Genomic DNA, 24,428 nt, shown 5'->3' on the forward strand with positions numbered 1-24,428 from the left:
ACTTGGTTGATTGGCCTTGCCATAGTTTTGCAGAAACAGGCATTATGTCCCTTCCTGTTGCAGTTTGCACACTTCATTTCCCGGTAGGCTCCTGTGTGATGGAAGTTTCATTTGTTGCACTTGCGCAAACTTCCAGCATACTGCTTTACCGAAGCAGTGGCAGCAGGTGATATCGCAGCATGAACTGCCACAACCTGCTGCTTTTTGGTAGCTTTCTGCTTCTTCTTGTCATCCCAGAATTTCCGCTTGTTAGCAGCGGATTTGGAGGGTTCTGAGATGGCCAGGGTTTTTGTTGTTGACGACGGGGTATGGACCCCATGGTCAATGAGCTGTTGTGCCAATCGCTTGGCACTATCGTAGATAGCGGGGTTTGAAGCTAAAACATTCCCCTGAAATGGAGGCACCAACCCCTAGATATACCTCTCTACTTTCTTTCCCTCCGTGTGAACCATGTTGGGACATAGGGCCACCAGCTCATTGAATCTGGCAGTATAGGAAACTATGTTGGAGAATCTTCTTGCATTATTGTATCGAGGCACGCTACTTGAACGTGTTGAAAATCACCATATGCTTTAACAATTCCACCTTCTGTTGCTTGATTTTCTAAAGAATTAGGAAAAATCTTCATGTCCAGATCAGGCAAGGGACTAGTAACAAGCAGATCAAGATCATCCAAGTTGCTGAGATTTTCGACTGGACTTGTCGAGTCCGTCGAGTCCGTCGAGTCGACTCGGCGAGTCGGTGCGAATTCCTAACATCCCACTGTGTTTTCTTAATCGGTTCCTTTCAGCAGCTTCTCTATCTCCTCCAAGTCTTTGTCAACATCATCATTTCCTCCAGAAGATAGTAGAAATTTACTTGGATCTTCTTCTTGTAGGAGTGTAAGTTCTTTTTGTAGTATTTCATCATCCAAATCAATCAAGGAAACTTCTTCTTTTCTTGTGTCTTCTTGCTTAATCTTTGGTAGAGCTTTAAACACTACTGACTCATCTCTTACCCTCAATGTTAGCATGGACTCGCATACGTCTATCAATGCGCATGTGCTATTCAAAAATGGTCTCCCCAAAATAATTGGAATTTTGGGGTCTTCTTCCATGTCAAGCACTACGAAGTCCACAAGGAATACAAATTTGTCCACCTTAATGAGAAGATCTTCACAAACACCTCTTGGACAAATAATCGTCTTATCCGCTAAATGGATCTTCATATTAACAGGCATTAGCTCCGGTAAATTTTGCTTCTTGAAGAAAGAAAAAGGAATTATGTTAATACTTGCACCCGAATCGGTCAATGCTTGAGTGGCAAGTATATTTCCAAATTGGCAAGGAATCGAGATGCTTCCCAAATTGCCCTTCTTTTCTGGTAGTTCATTCAATACTAATTTTGCCACTTCCGCCATATCTTTCCTAGCAGCAAAAAGACCCTTAAGCAAGTTTAAATATTTGTTTGAAGCATTGTTTCAACAAATGGAATGTTGAATTGAAGGGCTTTAACATGTTCCATGAATGCTCTGTATGCTTTAACCTTTTCATCAGGTATGGCTCTGATTGGCAATGGCAAAGGAGGTTTGTAAGGCTTTAAGGAAACAACATATTTGTGATCAGGGCATGGACTCGACGAGTCCATTAGAAGGACTCGGCGAGTCTGGTCGGGTTTAGCTGAACTCGAATCTTCTGTCTTTTCTGCATGCACCTTAGTTGAGATCTTCTGTGCAGGGGTCATGGGAGTGAAAATTTTTCCATAGCTGGAGGTTATAGCATTCACATTCTCCAATCTCGGATTATTCTCGGTTTCACTTGGAAGTTCACCCGGTATTCTCTCATTCACTTGATGTGAAAGTTGTCCTAGCTATTTCTCAATGTTGAGAATAGATGCTTGCTAATTTTCAAGTCTAGTTCTGGTCTCTTGTATTGCAGCATCATGATCATTGTGTCTTTTCTCAGACGCGGCTATAAATCTTGTGAACATTTCTTCTAAGTCGGCTCTCTTTTCCACCACCGGTTCTTCCTTTTGATAGAAGCCCCTCTCTTTCTGCCTGTATTTCTCCTCCTTTGTCTTTTTGTATTCTTCATACAGAAGCCATTCCTTCTTGGGTTTCCGCCAAGTCGCATCGTATCTATCGCCGCTTGAGTAGAACACTTGCGCCTTCTTGTTTCCATTTTCATCCAAGTCACAATCCTTCGTGAGATGAGATCCTCTATAGTTCTCGCATCCAACTCGAATAGCATGGATTGTTTGATCCATTTTTGTCATCTTTCTATCTAAACTATCGAGCTTAGCCATCATCGCCGTCATGCCATCATTGACCGAGTTCACTACCCCCCAACTTACTTCATTTCTTGGGTTGTGGTACTCTCTAGAATGTTTAGAGAATTCTTCAATTAATTCCTTGATTACTGGGGGTGCCTTCATTGTGAGCGGGCCTTGCGAGTCGAGCAATTGCCTTGTGGTAACATTGACTCCATCATAGAAGATGGAGACTTCTTGTTGGCTATTAAGGTCATGGTGTGGGAAATTTCTGAGAAGACCTTTGCACCTCTCCCACACCTCATAAAGGGACTCTCCGGGTAATTGCTCGAAGTTGGCAATAGCTTTCTTCAACTTGACTATTTTAGAAGGCGGGCAAAAATGGTCTATGAATTCCTCTTTCATCTTAGCCCATGTGGTGACCGACCCGAGGGGAAGTGACTTGAGCCAATCTTTTGCAGCACCCTTGAATGTAACTGGAAGCATACAGAGTAGCTGGGTCTCACGTGATCATTGACTTCATCGAAGTGCTTGTAAGCATCTTTGTGGTCTTTTCCAATGAAAGGAATCTCCTTTAGTTGCGCAAGTATGTGGCCCTTTAGCTCGAAAGTAGCAGTAGCGGGAATTGCAGGTTGCACAAGTCCCGGACCGGTATCGTCACGATCCTCTTCAACCATTCCCCCATAGGGACTTCATCGATGTTAGCCATGATAATAGCTAATTCGTCGTCAAAGTCGGATTCATGCCCGAAAGTGGGGTCTTCTTCTCCTTTGGTTTCGTACTCGGTGTCCTCTTTTATCGGGTCTTCTATTGATATAGAGGCGCTGGAAGCTCCTGATTTGCTGCTCTTCTTCTTGCTGAAAACGGACTTTAGATTCTTTAGTGGCGAGTTCTTTGAAGAAACGGATTCTCCAAGGGATTTTCCATTGTTCCTCCTTAGTGCGGATTCTAGGTCTTCGAGAGGAGGGACTAGAGGTGTATCAGATCCTCGGGTCATGAAACAACTGCAAATAAAACAAGAAAAATGTGTAAAAAGAACAAAAATAAAATAAAAACTGAAACTGTGAATCAGCGATGGACTCGCCTAGTTGCTTCGAGTGCACTCGGCGAGTTCAAGGCAAAAAAACAGAAAAAAAAAATTCTAATTACTTATTAAAACGAATATTTATTAAAACTTATACTAACTACCAAATTTCCTAACAATTTACTTTGTGTAAGAGAAATCCCACACAAAGGATCGATAAAAATAGAAATTAATGCTAATTTAGAACCGTTCCCCGACAACGGCGCCAAAAACTTGATGTGTGTGAACTCAACTAGTTTTAAACCTACTTTTAATTATAAAATGAACACACAAAGGCAGTGGACCTATCAATTGTGGTAAAGCTAAATAAGTAGGGTATCAAACACAGGAAACGGTAAATTAAAACTACAGACTAATTTTATCTAAATTAAATAATAAATAGGGGTTTTCTCTAGTTTTACAAGACTAGAAACTTACTACTATTACTTAGACTAAAAACTAGAAAATCAAAGATTTAACTAAATTCAATAACGAAAGGAACTTCTGTTTAGTTCAACCCAATTGATCCTATGGTTGATATTATGGTAATAGTGCAATGGATTAATTCTTCTATTGGCTACCGATTCAAGTGATTAGATTCAGGTTCGCTGCACTAATCCTTAGAGAACAAACTAAATCAAACAGTGGCCAGTTGTCTAATTTAATTTAATTCACTAGATTATTTATTCGGGTTAATTTAGACTTATAATAGCTAACTAATTTGGTCCTTTAGTTAACCTCTTGTTGATGGTCATCACACAAGCTCACACATGAATTTACCTAATTTTCTATTAATTCTAGTTTCACGTTCATTAATCCTAGACATATGATAAAGTGGTCACATAAACATATGAGGTTGACAATTAAAAGATGTTCATACTATTTAATTATCTTCCTATTAACAGAAAAAATAGTTATCATTCACACACAAGGTTTTTTAACAAGCTAAAATCAACAAAATCACCAATATTGAATTAATCCTACCATAAATCAAACCATAGTTTCAACATTGTATCCCCAAACAGAAGTTTAAGAGTTTTAGCTCATGATTGAGGTAATTAACAGCAATAAAACGAATTCTAAATGTCTAACCATGATTGAAAACAATAGACTAAGTAGAATGATGAGAATTTGCCTCAAATCACCTTCGGAATTGAATTCTAGGTTGTATCTTCGATCTCTAGGATTCTTCTTACACTCCAATCGCATCTCTTCTCTCCAAAAAGGTTCCAGAATACCTTATGTCGATCTGGACAGCTGTTTTTATAGATTCGAACCGACTCGCCGAGTCCAAGACCGACTCGTCGAGTCCATACCTTAATTTTCGTACACGATAAGTCACGGAGTCTTTATCCTCTTGAATCTTCGATGCTACTCGCCGAGTACCATGTATTTTTATCCTTTTTCTTCTTTGTTCAACTCCCGAGCTCCCAACCGCTTCTCTTGCTTCCTTTTGCTTCCGAGCTTCGCTTTTGGACTGAAAACACAATTCAAACACTTTTAAGTATCTTTTGTCCATGATATGCAATAAATTAGCTAATAAATGATAAAAATCTATACTTAATATGAGGCTAAATATGCAAATATCTGATGCAATTCAGTAATTTTAGCATATAACCTCTTTGCATAATTACAGTAAATATTACGCTGTTTAACAAGCATGATATTGTCCATTTGAATCGAATCCCTATTAATTAAAAATTAGTAATTCTTAAATCTAAAGCTTCTATCACACCCTTCTTTTCCTGTAATTTGTTTTTCGCATCATAGTGAAGGGCCTTGGACAGTTTTGCATCACTACTCGTGGAGATTAACACGTCATTAAGATAAGCGCAAGTATTATCAAATTCAGCTAAAACATCATTATAAGAAGATGATGGAATTTTAAATGAGTTAAGAATATCACATACCTTGGCAGTCATTGGTGATTTTGTTGACTCATTGGGACATGAAACACCATCCATTTATTTCTTATTAACTCATCTCTTCTACATTCACTTTTTCCTCATTATCTTCCTCCAGCTTTGTGTACATGGCTCCGTGAGTCACATTTCGCATCTCATCGTCATCATAACCAGAAGACTAAATCTAGTGTGTGCCCTCTTACTCATCTCCTCCTCTATCCATCAAGGAAATTCCCTTTGTTTGAGCACAAATTTATTCTATCTTTTCAATGTAGTATGCTTCTTCCTTGACTTTCTCCTTCTTTTATTCCTTTTTTCTGAGCATGCGGTCCTTTGCTAGATGGTTTGACCCATTACAGTAGTTACAGTTGTACTCAAAGTCACCATTTAGCTTCAACTCCTTATTCGCAACCAAGTTCTTCACATCTTTCTTTTCTTCCTTGGACTCGACCTTCACATTCTTTCAAATCAAACTTTTTCCCTTGCACTCATTGATATTTTTAAACTTCGGATTGAATGGCTTCTTGAAGAATTTCTTCACTTTGTTGCTTGAGTAGTAAGCAATAGCTTCATCATCAGAGTTAAACAGAAAACCTTCTTCCTCAAGTTTATCTTCTTCAACAGATTCGACTTAAGATTCCTTGGCAGTCACTTTCAACATTAGTGCAAATGGTCCTCCTAAACTTAACTTTCCTTCTTTACCAATTTAATTTATCTCACTTTCATGAGCTTTCAGAACATTATACATATTTCCTAATGAATAACCATCAAAACTTTCTTGAGTTTTGATCATGAGACTAATGTTTCTTCACTGTTTTCTAAATCCCATTAGAAAAGTAAGATTGAACTCCAAGGACGAACGAGTCATATGTATCGAGAACATTTGAATACCAGTTTGTTTAATCGATCATAGTAAGACTTGATTGATTCATTGTCCTTCTGCTTGAACTTACTTAATTCCAACAAACACTGATTCACGGAACTTTTCTTTGTTTCTACCCTGATACTTTTCCTTCAATATATCCCTTATCTCCTTTATAGTTTTACAACTTCGGACATAACTGTAAACTACTAGTGGAAGAGCACCACGTAGTTCACGAAGATATTTCTTTTCATTCACCTTCATCTTCTTTCCTTGAGTGATCATGTCTTCATTTGTACCAGCTGAACAAATGTTGACCAACATCCCCTGATTGAATTATCCAATGTTGATACATCTCATAAGATATTTATCAATTGCATTGAGATTCTTCCATCCTATTAGCCAACTGTTCATAATACTAGGGAATCAACATCGGAATCTTAGTTGAAGATCCGAGCAGGTAAGAGAAGTTCGTCATTGTGTTCAGATTGAAGTTCACCATTGTAAGAAATTTTTGAAGAAATAGGATTTTTAGTTTTAAAACGAGATTTAGGAAGGTAATTAAACAAATACTGATTGGAAATAAATCAATCTAACACAGAGAGTGCATAATCTATTCACAACAATTGATCAAATATATTTTCCTTATTCAATTTGCAGAAGTTTTTGAATTGGAATAAGCAATTCAAAAAATATGAAAAAACAAGAAAACTAAAATTGATTGGATGAATCATGCTTTAATACCGATTGATGTGTGTTAGGTTTGATTACGAACACAATAGATTCAAGAAAAACAATTAAGAACACAATATGTAAATATAAACTGGTTGGCTCGTATTATGTCTGAAGAGTGTACAAAGTATCGAGCGTTTTACAATGAAAAGTTCTCGAAAGTTATCCTCTACAGTACTACTTACCCTATTTATAGAGTACAACAGACACAACAAAAAATACAAGGACTAAACATTCTGGCTTCGAATACAAACAGTGCCCTGTAAATATATAGAGAGTCGAAATCATTTGGATTTCGACTCCTTACAGACTTAAACCAATTCGACTCCTCACTATAAACGTTTCGACCCCTTCAATACTATCGATTTTACTACCTTAATACTAAATTTTGAGTTTTCTTATTTCAATTTTTTCTAAATTTGTAACTAAATCCCTTGATTGGTAATGTTTTAGACGAAATAGAGTACTCATTGGTGCTATAAAAGCTTACTAAAACATCGCTATGTGGTTATTGTGTTGGAAATTAGACGAAAAAATAGGCTTCCGAATCTGCTGTTCTTCGTGTTCTTGGAGCACGTCGTGCAAATACATGTGCGTCGCGTACACTCGCATGCACCGCGCACCTTTACACGTGTGGTCCATTTCAACACCAAATGCAGTATTTATCCTATCTATTTGTTCCTAATTTTCCATTTTCCTATTTTTCTACAGGTATGTCGAGACGAGGTCGTCAGGCGGCAGGTCGGTTACCTCATAACTAGCCATCACATCTGTTTTTACAGTTCCCCGATGATCTTGTCGACCGGACTTCCTATTGATGGGTTTTGTGACAACCCGAAATTTCTATTATGTACAAACATATAAAGTCAATAGAAGTCAGAAAAGTTGCTGTTAATTTTCAGACCTTTTAGAATAAGTTTGAGTATTTCAAGATTCACACTTTAATGATATCAGGAGAGAGGATGCACTTGGGTTATTTGGCAACACTGGTATTCCAAAACTCTGAGAAATTAGAGTTCACTACCTGAATAAAATATTTTCTGCCAAAAACCCTAAATTTGGGAGTATATATATATATATATATATATATATATATATATATATATATATATATATATATATATATATATATATATATATATATATATATATATGAGAACTTGTCATTATTAACACTTTTTCCAAAAAAAACTCAAGATCCAAACCATTTCTCTCTCAAGTATCATCCAAAAGATTTTCAAGATCTTCAAACTAGTAAGTGATTCTAGCTTTCTTAAGTGATTATATGCTTTGATCTAGTGTTTTAACACACTTCTAACCTTGAAATCATTCTAAAAGGTTGATTCTTCCATTTTCACCAAGAACACCAAGAACACACACTAGTGTTCTTGGACTTTTAGCTCATTTCAAGCTTCCATATAGTAAGTACTTCTATCCTAGAGTCTTATAAAGCTTGTTATACATCTTTACATCAAGAAAATGTCCCAAGAACACCAAGAACAAGGTGCTCACGGTTCAAGAAGTTCTTGAACCGTAAACACCAAGTTAAGGTGCCAAAGGGTGCCTTAGGGTGCCTTAGTCCTTCACAAGCCTTAGAAACATGTCTAAATCCTTCCTTGATGTGTTTAAGACCATGAAAAGCACCAAAATCTCTCATTTATATGTGTTTACGGTTTGGGGATCTCCCAAAACCGTAAACACCCCAAAGTATGTATAAATCTCCTTAGTAACTAAAAGGACTTTAAAACCCCCAAAATACCATAAACATTATCAGTTTATGGTAGTAAACTCAAAGGAAAATGGTTTAGGGACCGTAAACTCCAAATAGGAGTGAAAGGGTGCCCTAGTTCCTTCCTTAGTCACATACTTCAAGTAGAAAAGCTTCTAGGGACTTTTAAGGCTTCAAACAACAAATGGTCAAAAGTGTGTGATCTTATGGCCGTAAACTCAAGGGTTTACGACCGTAAACTCTTTTGGTTGTGACCGCCAAACCGTAAACTCCCTAATGGAGTTTTCCTTGAACCCCAAGCACACTAGCCTTTCCCTACAACACATAGATGCAATCCTTGGGACTTATAACACTTGTATAAGGTGTTTAGCATGTCCTAGGGTGTCTTGACTTTGTTTATTAGTTGTTTAAAGACTAATTGGATATATATATATATATATGTGATATTATATGTTAACTAGGATCATAGAGTGTGCTCAAGACTTCTCTTCACACCAAGCAACCCTACATCTTCAGTTTATCCGTACCACTCACTACATGTGAGTTCCTACCCCATAATCAATGGTTTAAATGTTTTTAAATGCTTTTATGGGGGGAATACAAGTTGAATACTTATAGTTATTATATCAATCACATGTGATTAATAATTACCAAACTAGTAGTTTGCTTACTGTTCAAACTGGTTATTAAACTGTTTTGCTTCAAACTGTTTTACAAATTCTTTTACTTGTCAAATAATTTTACTTAAACTCTTTTATACTTATTATCAAATGCATGCCTATGTATGTATAGTTATATAAGTAATGTTTAAAGGGCTTAGGAAGGCTAGCTCGCTTTATCTCCTTTTCCTCGTTGGGATGTGGTTGTAGGGCATCGGCTATCCGTCTGAAGGTCGTCTATCTATTAGTTATATATTATGTATACATATATAGACATAAAAGTTCTTTCAATCAGTTCCATACCTTTGGGTAGCAAGGGTTTACAATCATGATAATACATTACTATTAAGCTACCATAGGGGTAGTACAGGAAGATACTAATACTATTACTAGAAAAATGAAACATACATTGAGTCAATTCATTCCTGAGTCAATACTAGTAGTACACACAGTACATTACTATACATGCTAGATAGAGAGAGAACACACATTATAGCTAGCACACGCAGACCATTACAATACATACAGGCTAGACAGAGAAAGAGTACACTTTACAGTTATCACATTCATTTCATATACATTCATGCAGTTATGTGAACCATTAAACGGGTCATGGCACTTCCTGCCATGACCGTGTTTGTATCTAGGATATCCTTAATTGGGGAGCGTATGAGTTTGCGTATAGATCTATATTGGATTGACTATCCTACACCTTTTTGCTCGATACAGTGGGACTTGCAACTCTACAGGTGCCAAATGTCTTTTCTTACGGCGTCTTACATCGTCGTTTTACTAGAGTCAGTAGCAGGATAAAGGTCGATCACATGTTACTTTAAACGCATTTTGCTTTTAAGGTAGTTAGTACAACAGTAGTCACTTATTACAAATACTACAATACTACGATATTTTCCGATTACATTCACTTCGTGAATATTCACACGATGCATGGTAATGTAAAAACTATATTTTTGGTTAATGATAGTCGGATTTGGGAAAATACACACTCTTACAAGAGGCATACACACAGACACTAGATGTCTTAGTAGAAGGCTACCATTAGTAAAAAACGTAGGGTTTTCTAGGAGAGTTCAAACATATTACAAAACATTGTACAAAACATATTACAAAACATCTTACAAATGATTTCATACAAACACAGACGTTAATATACTTATGATCCCACCAGATTTAAGCTGATACTCGCTTTCAAAATAACTTGTATTCTCAGGTCACCAATAGACATGTACATGTGCCAGGTTTTGAGAAGATGGAGTTCGGTCAAGACTCATCTTTTATTTTGATATGTATATTTTGGTGTCTATAAAACTTGATAGAACACACATGTATGAAATTGTATTATTAATGCAATGGATGATGTTGTTGCTTGTTTACTATTATTCATTGTTGTGATATTGTACATGACGTCCTCCGCCCCAGAACGTTTCCGTCGTTCATGGTTTTGGGGTGTGACAGATTGGTATCAGAGCATTGTTTATAGTGAATTGAGTATATCAACCCATAAAAGATATACTAACTATAAATACATTGGGATTAAAATACTCTGACCTAGAGTTTATACTTTAAATATTAAAAAATTTAATTAAGTATACGTGCCTGCATTCATACGAAAATCAGTGTCAGTAAGACAGTACAAAAGTATTACGACTGTTGGGTAGCACAAGTAGACTTAGAGACATATTATCAAAACTGGGAAGATATAGCCTGATCAACTATATTATTCGAGGAATGACTAGCATGTGCCTAAGTGTGGTTGTGAGGTTGCAACAAGTCTAAAAACTTACCCACAATACCACAATAAGAACAATAGAACCTAAACTTAAAATACTATAGGAGTATTTTGCATTAATATAAGTTACTTATGTGCTAGATTCTTATACCTCTCTTCTCGCGTAGATTTAATAACTGGATTTCACATTCCCGGAGACCCGTACTATCCCAACCACGACAATGCAGGATGGCTGGAAGAAGAACCCGAAGATGATCACCCAATTCCCTTGGATGATCATGAAGCTGAAGGCTTTTCTGATGGTTCTGACTCAGAGCCAGAAGTCAACAACCTGCCCCCAGCTGATCAAAACCCAGACCCTCGCCCAACATTTCAAGGACCCACACCCCTGTGGGCCACAAACTTGAATACATGGAGCCAGGAACAGGGTCAACCTATCCCCTACAATGGAGACAGAAATTTCTACAACCTCACTGAGGGAGGTTCTGCTGACAGAGTCCTACCCGTCATGGTTCATAGGATTTCTCGGAACACGATACTAGGTCAATCATCTATCAATCGAGTCTTGGAGATTGATGCCAACTCTGGCGTTAACACTGTCTGCATTCGCCAAGTAGAGTCTGCTCATGAAAGGGCTCTGGTTCACAATGCAGCTCTTCGGAGGGAACTCGTTGAAACCCGAGCTGAAGTCAGAGAACTTCGAGCCTAGCAAGCAAGAGTTGATAGGCACATGACGGACATAGAACGTCTCCTGTCGGGATCAAGAACTCACTCTGGTAGTTCTCATCGCCGATAGATTCTCATCAACTTCTCTCTTTTGGATATAACCTAGTTATGTAAAAACTCTGGTCTAATTCCCTATCTTTGTAAATCATAGGCCTGTTAGGTCTTGGTTAGGTTGTAATTCTGTCAAAAATTTCCCATTTTGGTTGATGTAAGGCCTCCTTCTGTTGGCCGTTTTTCCCAAACTTGTTAAATCTGTAATTCCAGTAATACTGACAGGTACCTAATCTTAAGGGAGTTATTATCCAAATGTGATCATCTATTAGTGCTAGATTTTCATTCAATCGTATTGTTGGGCTATGAAGAGTTAGTCCATGAGTCATTCTCATCAATCCTTCCATTAAATTCTTATCAATGTCTTCATGTTCATAAACTTATAGATTAAAGATGTCGCGTCGCAGAAATCCAAGGAGAAACCTCAATAACGAAACACCACCTCCTCAACCACCTACTCCTCAGTTTGACACGACAGCCTTGAATGCTACTGTAGTTGCAGCTGTGGCTACAGCCATGGCTCAATATCATTCATCTGGTTCCACTGGAGGAGGAACCTCTGTCTTGTTAACTCATGGTGAAATCCCGGTGCGCTTGAAAGAGTGCTCATACAAGGACTTCACCAACTGCAAGCCATTGTCCTTCAAGGGGACTGGCGGAGTCATTGCCCTCTCGCAATTGTTCGAGAAAACCGAATCGGTTTTCGAAATCTGCTCTTGTCCCAAGGAGAGCAAGGTGAAGTTTGCTGCTTGCACCTTCGAAACGAAAGCCTTAACGTGGTTGAACAGCCATGTTAAGTCACTATCTCTTATAGTGGCAAATGCTATGGGCTGGGAAACTTTAAAAGACCTCATGATTGAGGAGTACTGCCTGAAGGGCGAGATTTAGAAGTTAGAGGAAGAGCTATGGAGCCTAACCATGAAGGGCTCCAACGTAGTCGCCTACACCGCTAGATTCTGCGAGCTGGTGGCCCTCTGTCCCAACATGATTCCTTCGGAGGGAAAGAAAATCAAGAGATACATATGGGGGCTGGTGCCACCAAACTAGGGAAATGTTTTGGCATCACACCCTACTACATTCGATAGTGCCAAATGGTTGGCACAATGGCTCATAAACCATGGGGTTCGTACCCCGGCCGCAACAACTACCCTGGCCATCTCAGAACCTACAAGAACCGCTGACTCCAAGCAGAAGTTTTAGGATGACAACAAGAAGGCTAAGGCTGCCAAAAAGCAGCAGGTCATGGCAGTACATGCTGCGATAGCACCTGCCGCTGCTGCTCCGGTAAAGTAGTACGCTGGAAGTTTGCCTAAGTGCAACAAGTGCAACTTCCATCACGTTGGCGCCTGCCAGGAGATGCAGTGTCTGAACTGCAACGGGAAGGGGCACACTGCCCGTTTCTGTAAAGCTCCGGTGAAGCCAATCAACCAAGCCCCCGGTGCTAGAGTGGGCCAAACTTGCTACGGATAGGACGAGGTAGGCCACTTCAAAAGAAACTGCCCGAAGGCAGGATTTGCCGGTGGAGTGGCTAGAGTTCTAGCCATAGGCCATGAGGAAGCGGTTGCCGACCCTACAGTGGTCACTGGTATGTTCCTCCTCGATAACTCTTATGCATGCATTCTATTTGATAGTGGAGCAGAGAGGAGTTTCGTGAACCAAAAATTTGCTCATTTACTTAAGCAAAAATCATGAGCACTTAATGAACCGTTCACTACAGAAATGGATAATGGAAAGACAGAGAGCACTAGCAGTATATTAATAGGGTGTACCCGAACTTTAGATAGCTATTCATTTTCGATCAATCTCATGCAGGTCTCAATTAAAAGTTTTGATGTCATTATCAGCATGGATTGGTTGAGCCTTCATCGAGCCGATATCATGTGTTACGAAAAGGCTGTTCGCCTTAATCTGCTGCCTGGTGAAACCTTATTAGTTTATGGCAACAAACCCGACACGAACCTTTGTATCATCTCGAGCATTCAAGCTCAGAAATTTTTGCGAAAGGAATTTCGTGCATTCCTTGCTCATGTGGTTGATGTGAGCCAAGAAACGAAGGACATTCAGAACATTCCAGTAGTACGCGACTTTCCCGACATCTTTCTAGAAGAACTCCCAGGATTACCTCCGCAACGTCAAGTCGAGTTCCGAACCGACTTAGTTCCAGGAGCTACCCCCGTAGCCAAACTGCCCTATCATCTAGCACCTGCAGAGATGCAAGAACTATCCGGTCAAGTTAATGAACTGCTCAGCAAGGGCTTTATAAGAGCAAGCTTCTCACCCTGGGGAGCTCCAGTCTTGTTCGTCAAGAAGAACGATGGATCGTTTTTTATGTGCATCGACTACAGGGAGCTCAACAAGCTGACCGTCAAAAATCATTATACGTAGCCTCGTATTGACGATTTATTTGACCAACTTCAAGGGGAGAACTTCTTTTCAAAAATCGACTTGAGATCCAGATATCACCAACTACGAGTGCTAGGGGAGGATGTTCCAAAGACAGCCTTCCGAACTCGTTATGGGCACTACGAATTCGTAATGATGCCGTTCGGATTGACAAACACGCCCGCTGTATTCATGGACTTAATGAATAGGGTGTGTCGTCCTTACTTTGATCATTTCATCATCGTCTTCATCGATGACATACTTATCTACTCTCGAAGTAAGGAGGAGCATAGTCAACATCTACGACAATTCCTCGAAACATTACGTTCAGAGAAACTCTACGCGAGTTCTCGAAATGTAAATTTTGGATTCGACGATTCAAATTCTTAGGGAACGTGGTTAGCGAAGAGGGTATACACGTGGACCCTTCCAAAATCAAGGCCATTGAGAACTGGTCAGCATCGAAGACGCCTACATAAATTCGTCAATTTCTACGCCTCGCTGGCTACTATCGCAGGTTCATTCAGAACTTCTCCCGCATTGTGAAGCCTTTTACAACACTTACCAAGAAGGGCGTGGCCTTTGACTGGAAAGAGAAGCAGGAAATAGCGTTTCAAACGCTCAAACGAGCCTTGTGCGCCGCACCAATACTATCCCTTCCTGAAGGAATAGAAGACTTCGTGGTCTATTGCGATGCGTCGAATCAAGGACTCGGATGTGTTCTGATGCAACGAGGTAAGGTCATCGCCTATGCCTCGAGACAGCTAAAGACACATGAGGTCAACTACACGACCCACGATCTTGAACTAGGAGCAGTTGTGTTTGCTCTGAAGATCTGGAGACATTACTTGTACGGAACGAAAAGCACTATCTTTACAGACCACAAGAGCTTACAATACATATTCGACCACAAGGAGCTCAACATGAGATAACGACGGTGGGTCGAGCTACTCAGTGATTACCAATGCGAAATTCGTAATCATCCAGGTAAAGCCAACGTAGTAGCTGACGCCCTGAGTCGGAAGGAATATTCTGGTCGTAGAGTCAAATCATTGACTATGATTATCCATTCACACTTGTCCACACAAATTAAGGTAGCTCAGCTCAACGCTTTGAAGCTTGAAAATGTGACGGGTGAATCCCTAAGAGGGATGGATAAGAACTTGGAGGTTAAGGGTGGCGAAGCTTATTATTTCATGGACCGGATCTGGACCCCGAAACTAGGTGGGTTCAGAGACTTGGTCATGAACGAGGCGCACAACACTCATTATTCCGTGCACCCGGGATCAGATAAGATGTATCTAGATCTCAAAAAGTTATACTGGTGGCCTAACATGAAAGCATAGATTGCTACCTTCGTGAGTAAATGCCTTACTTGCGCAAAGGTCAAGGTCGAATACCAAAAACCCTCCGGTCTATTACAACAGACTGAGATACTAGAATGGAAGTGGGAGCCGATAACTATGGATTTCATAACCAAGTTGCCCAAGACAACGGGTGGACTTGATACCATATGGGTCATCGTCGACAGATTGACCAAGTCTGCACACTTCCTACCGATCAAAGAAACAGACAAGACGGAGAAACTTACAAGAACTTACATTAGGGAGATTGTACGACTGCATGGTGTTCCCTTATCCATTATCTCAGACAGAGATAGTAGATTCTCTTCAAGGTTCTGGCAGCCGTTACAATGTTCCTTAGGAACTAGACTGGACATGAGTACAGCCTATCATCCACAGACCGACGGGCAAAGTGAGAGAACTATCCAAACCTTGGAAGATATGTTGCGAGCCTATGTGATCAACTTTGGGAAAGCATGGGATACTCATTTACCCCTTATCGAATCTTTCTACAAAAACAATTATCACACGAGCATATAGGTTGCTCCATTCGAGGCCATATAAGGCCGAAAGTACAGATCCCCTCTGTGATGGGCTGAGGTGGGTGATACCCAGTTAGCTAAAGGACAAGTTCATGAAAGCACTCTCACAGGTCCGGAGATCATACTTGAAACGACAGAGAAGATCGTTCAGATTCGTGAACGATTGAAAGCCTCCGGAGACCGATAGAAAGCTACGCAGATAAACGTAGGAAACCGTTGGAATTCCAGGTGGGTGACCGTGTTCTATTGAAGGTCTCACCCTGGAAGGGCTTGATACGCTTCGGAAAGCGTGGAAAGCTAAATCCAAGGTACATTGGGCCTTTCGAGATTCTCGCAAGAATCGGCCCTGTATCTTACAAACTTAACTTAACGTGCGAACTCAGTAACGTACATTCTACCTTCCACGTATCGAACTTGAAAAAGTGTCTGTCCGACGATACTCTTGTTATTCCACTCGACGAGATCGAGATCAACGAGAGCCTCAACTTCGTGGAGGAACCAGTAGAGATCATGGATCGAGAGGTCAAGCAAACAAAACAAAGCCGTATCCCGATAGTGAAGGTTCGCTTGAACGCCAAGCGAGGACCGGAATTCACTTGGGAGCGTGAGGATCGGATGAAACTGAAATATCCTCGTCTTTTTACTTAGTTATTTGTAACTACTTATTTGCTTAAATTCTAATTTCGGGACGAAATTCCTTCTAAGGAGGGGATGATGTGACAACCCGAAATTTCTATTATGTACAAACATATCAAGTCAATAGAAGTTAGAACAGTTGCAGTTAATTTTCAGACTTTTTAGAATAAGTTTGAGTATTTCAGGATTCACACTTTAGTGATATCAGGAGAGAGGATGCACTTAGGTTATTATGCAACACTGGTATTCCAAAACTCTGAGAAATTCAAGTTCACTGCCTGAATAAAATATTTTCTGCCAAAAACCCTAAATTTGGGAGTATATATATATATATATATATATATATATATATATATATATATATATATATATATATATATATATATATATATATGAGAAGTTGTCATTATTTACACTTTTTCCAAAAAAAAAAAAACTCAAGATCCAAACCATTTCTCTCTCAAGTATCATCCAAAAGATTTTCAAGATCTTCAAACTAGTAAGTGATTCTAGCTTTCTTAAATGATTATATGCTTTGATCTAGTTTTTTAACACACTTCTAACCGTGAAATCATTCCAAAAGGTTGATTCTTCCATTTTCACCAAGAACACCAAGAACACACACTAGTGTTCTTGGACTTTTAGCTCATTTCAAGCTTCCATATAGTAAGTACTTCTATCCTAGAGTCTTATACAGCTTGTTATACATCTTTACATCAAAAAAATGTCCCAAGAACACCAAGAACAAGGTGTTCATGGCTTAAGAAGTTCTTGAACCGTAAACACCAAGTTAAGGTGCTAAAGGGTGCCTTAGGGTGCCTTAGTCCTTCACAAGCCTTAGAAACATGTCTAAATCCTTTCTTGATGTGTTTAAGCCCATGACAAGCAACAAAATCTCTCATTTATATGTGTTTACGGTTTGGGATCTCCCAAAACCGTAAACACCCCAAAGTATGTATAAATGTCCCATATTCCTTCGTATGCCTTAGTAACTAACATGGATCCATTGTTTGATGAGCAAAGGACTTGAAAACCCCCCAAAATACCATAAATCTTATGAGTTTACGGTAGAAAACTCAAAGGAAAATGGTTTAGGGACCGTAAACTCCAAATAGGAGTGAAAGGGTACCCTAGTTCGTTCCTTAGTCACACACTTCAAGTAGAAAAGATTCTAGGGACTTTTAAAGGCTTCAAACAACAAATGGTCAAAAGTGTGTGAGCTTACGGCCATAAACTCAAGGGTTTACGACCATAAACTCTTTTGACTATGACCACAAAACCGTAAACTCCATAATGGAGTTTTCCTTGAACCCTAAGCACACTAGCCTTTCCCTACAACACTTAGATGCACTCCTTGGGACTTATAACACTTGTATAAGGTGTTTAGCATGTCCTAGGGTGTCTTGACTTTGTTTATTAGTTGTTTAAAGACTAATTGGATACATATATGTGATATTATATGTTAACTAGGATCATAGAGTGTGCTCAAGACTTCTCTTGACACCTAGCAATCCTACATCTTCAGTTCATCCGTACCACTCACTACATGTGAGTTCCTACCCCTTAATCAATGGTTTAAATGTTTTTAAATGCTTTTATGGGGGGAATACAAGTTGAATACTTATAGTTATTATATCAATCACATGTGATTAATAATTACCAAACTCGTAGTTTGCTTACTGTTCAAACTATTTATTAAACTATTTTGCTTCAAACTGTTTTACAAACTCTTTTACTTGTCAAACAATTTTACTTAAACTCTTTTATACTTATCATAAAAATGCATGCCTATGTATGTATAGTTATATAAGTAATGTTTAAAGGGCTTAGGAAGGCCAGCTCGCTTTATCTCCTTTTCCTCGTTCGGATGTGGCTGTAGGGCATCGGCTATCCGTCCGAAGGTTGTCTATCTATTAGTTCTATATTATGTATACATATATAGACATAAAAGTTCTTTCAATCAGTTCCATACCTCTGGGTAGCAAGGGTTTACAATTATGATAATACATTACTAGTAAGCTACCATAGGGGTAGTATAGGAAGATACTAATACTATTACTAGAAAAATGAAACATACAATGAGTCAGTTCATTCCGGAGTCAATACTAGTAGTACACACAGTACATTACTATACATGATAGATAAAGAGAGAACACACATTACAGCTAGCACATGCAGAACATTACAGTACATACAGGCTAGACAGAGAAAGAGTACACTTTACATTTAGCACATTCATTTCATATACATTCATGCAGTTATGTGAACCATTAAACGGGTCATGGCACTTCCTGTCATGACCATTTTTATATCCAGAATATCCTTAATTGGGGAGCATATGAGTTTGCGTATAGATTTATACTGGATTGACTATCCTACACCTTGATGCTCGTTACAGTGGGACTTGCAAGTCTACGGGTGCCAAATGTTATTTCTTACAGCGTCTTACATTGTCGATTTACTAGATTCAGTAGCAGGATACAGGTCGATCACATGTTACTTTAAACGCCTTTTGTTTTTAAGGTAGTTAGTACAGCAGTAGTCACTTATTACAAATACTACAGTACTACGATATTTTCCCATTACATTCACTTCGTGAATATTTACACGATGCACGGTAATGTAAAAACTATATTTTTGGTTAATGATAGTCGGATTTGGGAAAATACACACTCTTACAAGAGACATACACACAGACACTAGATGCCTTGGTAGAAGGCTACCATTAGTAAAAAAACATAGGGTTTTCTAGGAGAGTTCAAACATATTACAAAACATTGTACAAAACGTCTTACAAATGCTTTCATACAAACACAGACATTAATATACTTATGATCCCACCAGCTTTAAGCTGATACTCGCTTTTAAGAAGATGGAGTTCGTTCAAGACTCGTCTTTTATTTTGATATGTATATTTTGGTGTCTATAAAACTTGACAGAACACACATGTATGAAATTATATTATTAATGCAATGGATGATGTTGTTGCTTGTTTACTGTTATTCATTGTTGTGATACTGTACATGACGTCCTTCGCTCCAGAACGTTTTCGTTGTTCATGATTTTGGGGTGTGACAGGTTTTAAGCACTACATCATTCCTATGGTGTACATGCAATCCCTAATAGGTTTGGATTTAGTTTGTCTAATGAACATGCAATTGAATCATCCAAATCCATAACCCTAGATCTATCATAATATTAACTGAATTAAGAGTTTAGAAATTACCTTTGATTGTTATGTAGTAATAACAATCTATTCCATGGCTTCAGAAAGCTTAGTGCATCAAGTGTTGCACCTCTAATGGAGGCACATGCACCATAATCAATAAGGATGAAGAAGAAAGAGAATGAGAGCTCCAAAAACGTCCAGAGACCCTCTTGAAATCATAAGCCACGTTTTTGGGTCTCAAGGGTTCTTTAAATTAGTAGGCAATTAGGGTTATCTAACAAGAAAACCCTAATTTGACTGCTTAAGTCCTAAGCAGCCCATGGACCCCTTCTAGAACATGCCTTGGACGAAAATTATATGGGCTTCCCATAGATTTTGTCCAACCTATATTCCAAGGTGATTCACAGCCCAATTGCAATTATCTTATAATTACAGTTCCAGTCCCCTTAAGTTTAATTAATCTCTTTTAGTCACAAAATTAATTCTTAATTAATTCTTGACTAATATTAATTAAACAATATGATTTCTCCTTTAATATATTATTCTTATAATATATTATTCAATCATAATTAAACCTTTCTTTCCTTAATTCATCCTACAAGTTGCTTTGGTGAAGACAACCCAAAAGGACCATGCACCATCGGGTCAAGTACACACCAAAATAGTTATGGACTTAGACATCAATCCAACAGTCTCCCACTTGGATAAGTCTAATAACTATTTTGTATATGACTTCAGATCCTGATCCACTATCGTAGCTTTCAAAAGCCGCTGTCAACTCTGATCTTATCAGATAGGCGTCATTTAGATAAGGGATCATATATTCCTCCATTCTAGATATCGTATAGACTGAGACATGGATTTAAATCAATCATTCTCTCTGTCTATGTGTTGTTTCTCGATTTCCGATTTATGACGACTGACAATAGACTACAATTGAACACATCAAATTAGTCTCGGCTTGGCCAAGCACTTTAGGTGTCATCACTAAATCATCGAGGGGCCCACAGATACAACTTTTATCCCACTTTGGGTAAAAGGAACGGATAAACTTCGACTCAATGCTCGCTTGCACTCACTCACCGAATCACACACAACAATATGTTTTATAACACCAAGTTACTAGTGCATTGACATATTATCAATGTGTAACCGACTCGCAAGATACAACTTACATATCTCGGTTTCAAGAATATAAGATATTATCGTCTCACCAATCACTCGTGATAAAATCCATGAAGCGATCCAAGTGAGCGTGGGTTTAATCCAATACACTAATCTTATAGAAGCACTCATGAACCCTGCAGCAAACTTTTGCTATGTCTAAAACACTTTAGACAATCTACAGTCATATTCATGACAGTCTTCTTTCATTCCTACTTCCAAAGAATGAGCGACTGTGGAGAGTTTGAATAATCTTATTATTCGAGAAGTCAAAACATGCAAAGTGAAACACAAGAAGAATACTAATCCTATATGGCCACAAACTTTTGAGTATAAATAAAACACCTTTTATTTAATCACCATATTGATTATTCATTATTTGTTGTTTTGGGTAATCAACTTCTTACTTGAATTATAACAACAATTGCCCCATGCTCTTAGCATGCACACTATATTTACCTATGATCCTTAGTTTGTGAAATAGTATAATTGAATAACATTTTCAATCACATTCATTTCACAATTCCTAATCCATTAGTGTAAGAATACAAAATTCTCGCAACTACCATAATATGTTAGATTCTAAAATTTTATGCAACAGTCCTTTCGTAATGTCACGACAGAAAAGTCACCAAGACTCGGCCAATGAAATTACAAAACACTCTATTGGAGATTGTTACAAAACAATTCCATAGTCATGAAGTCTCATATTCAATGTACATTCCTTTTGTGACAACCCAAAGTTTATTCCGTTACATTACCCCGTTACCGTTAACGAAATATTCCATTTTATAAAAGTTTCGTTAATTAGAGGTCGCCCAATAAATGAATGTTTTATTTATTTATATTTTTATGTCGTTATAGTCATAATAAAGTAAATAAAAACACCTAAGTTGCAATTCCATATTAAATTGGAAAAAGTTAGTTTTTATTATTACGACCACTAAATCGGGTGCGACCAAAAGCCCCGTATAACGGCAGTATCGGGTAGATTTCCACTGAGCTCCAACTTCAACCCATATATAAGGGGCAATGGACTTAATTCCACCCCTTTACACTCTCTCTCTATACTCTCTCTCATAAAACCCGTTTTCGACTCAAAACCGCGAATTTCTGCCTCCTAAACATAAGTCTCTTTACCCTAACCTATTCTAAACATCATGACTTGTTGTTATAGCCCAAAAATCGAACTTAGAAGCTGTTGAAAAGGAGTTCATGGCCTAAGAGCATGCTTACGCCATAAACCCCTAATAAGAGGCCAAAATGACCCAAATTTGTCCCTGAAAGCTTGGAAACTAATTGAGGATTTAGCCTAGGAGTGTTTGAAGCATAAAACAATTAGTTTTAGGGCATAAAAGAGAGTTTACGGCCCAAGCACATGCTTAGGCCGTAAACACCTCAAACCCTTGCGAAAATGCCCCCAAAACACTCCCAAACCACCCTTAGGCTTAAGACATAAATTAGGGACATGCTATTTCGGGTTTAGAACAATTAAACACAAGGAAATATGGGGTAAAAAGGAGTTTACGGCCTAAGCACATGATTAGGCCGTAAACACCCCCAAACCTCACCAAATGAGAGTTTAAACCCCCTAATTGGCCTTATACCTTCACTAGAAAATGCTAGGGTTGAATCAAGGGCTTAAAATCAAAGTTTAAGGGGGTATATGAGATTTCACGGCCAAGCCAAGAGCTTACCGCCATAAACTCCCAAAGGAAGGTCATTTGGACCATAAACTCCAAAGGAGTGCACTCTTGGAACCCCAAACACCCCTATAGCCTTGAATAATTACTAGGATTGACATATGGGCCGTAAACTCCCATATGGTCCCTTTAGAAGCCCTAAACCCACTCATACAATTTAGATTTGGACCTAGCCAAATTCCACGATCAAGATAAAGCTTTTAAACACCCTAGAACACCCTCACCATGAGTTTACGGCCGTAAACTTATGGGGAGTAGTCCCAGGGCCGTAAACACCCTATGGTAAGTTTACTCTTGTAGAGTAAACTCCATTCCTAAGTCATTCAAGCCCTTAAATGTTACCCGGGACACCCCAAACACTTAACCAAAGTGTTTTCCTCTCCTTAGACTGCGTATACTTGTTTAATTAGTATATAATATACTAATTGTATGTGAACATATGTTATCATATGTTAAATAGGTGTCTAAGTGTGTCCAAGTCTTTACTTGACACCGAGCATCCAACCGGCACCTTCGTCGGATCCACTTACACCAGGTGAGTTCATACCCCTGAATGAACCTTTTAAACGTTTTTACATGTTTTATAGGGGGGATACAAGTTAAACATGCCAGTTATCATATCAATCACATGTGATTGATAACCTGCATGCACAAGGATTTACCACACTGTAAACTATTTTACCAAGTAGGACACTATAAATGGTTTTCTAAAAGGTTTTCACTTGTTCAAAACTCATACTTCAATTGTTTTGTTAAAGTTCATTTTAATCTGGTTTATGAAAATTTTCCAAAGAATTTCTAAAAGTTTTCAAACTTATTTTACCAAAGAATACCAAGTTGCGATTTGCTTAAGCATAAAGGTTTTCCAAAGTTTTCATCAAAGTTCTCTTTCATGCCGTATATTCTTACTTGTTAGATACCGCGACTTCGCTTTTACTTAGTTTAAACTCCTACTTGATAACGTTCCCACTTCGTGATACACTTATATCAGTTAACGCGTATACTTCATGATCCGGTTATTCCACACTGTACGGATATACATCACGATTGGTTATTCCACACTGTTCGGTTATACTTCACGATTCGGTTATTCCACACTGTACGCTTATACTTCACGATTTGGTTATTCCACACGATTTAGTTATACATCATGATCCAGTTATACTTTACGATATGATTCCACTTGTTACACACTCAAGCATAGTTAGATGTATGTCTGTGCTTGTATAGATGCATATAAATAATGATTGAAGGACTAAGGAAGGCTTGTCCGCCCTATTTCCTTTTCTTTGTTGAGATGTGGTCTGGTGGGATCGGATGGCCATCCGAAGGTCGTTTGATTCATTAGTTATATGTTATGTATACGAGCATAGACATATAGGTTTGCTCTAGCCAGTTCAGTTATGAGTCTCTACCTCTAGTTCAGCACTTACATATGAAACCCACTACCCACTCTTTGGGATGCATCTTCGGGACGCGGCCTTCTCCTTCGTCTAGTTGGTAACCAGAGTCTCCTGTAGGGAGAGCGGACATTGTGTGTGTAGATCTATACGGGATTGACACCCCCGCACCCTGACTGCTAGCTACAGTCCACGGCCTACCAAGCCAAGGGGTGACAAATGTCATATTTTATAGACGCTTGTAGGGCGTCAGGTACTCTAGTGTCGGTTAGTATGGTTACGAGTATCCCAGGTTACCTTATAATTCATGGCCTTAAGGTAATGGTATTTCACCAGCAATTTACACTATATGCTGGAAACCCACTCTCA

The 24,428-nt window shown here is 38.7% G+C and overlaps 1 protein-coding gene across 1 annotated transcript; it reads right to left on the minus strand.

The window, feature by feature from the left end:
* Positions 1–772: 772 nt before the first annotated feature.
* Positions 773–1,399, minus strand: LOC145049725 (uncharacterized). Its single transcript, XM_078998095.1, has one exon. The coding sequence runs from the start codon at positions 1,397–1,399 to the stop codon at positions 773–775; it is 627 nt and encodes a 208-aa protein (XP_078854221.1).
* Positions 1,400–24,428: the final 23,029 nt, after the last annotated feature.

Source organism: Lactuca serriola, chromosome 5, assembly GCF_051521515.1.
Source record: "Lactuca serriola cultivar US96UC23 chromosome 5, Lser_US96UC23_V15, whole genome shotgun sequence".
Taxonomy (NCBI): domain Eukaryota; kingdom Viridiplantae; phylum Streptophyta; class Magnoliopsida; order Asterales; family Asteraceae; genus Lactuca; species Lactuca serriola.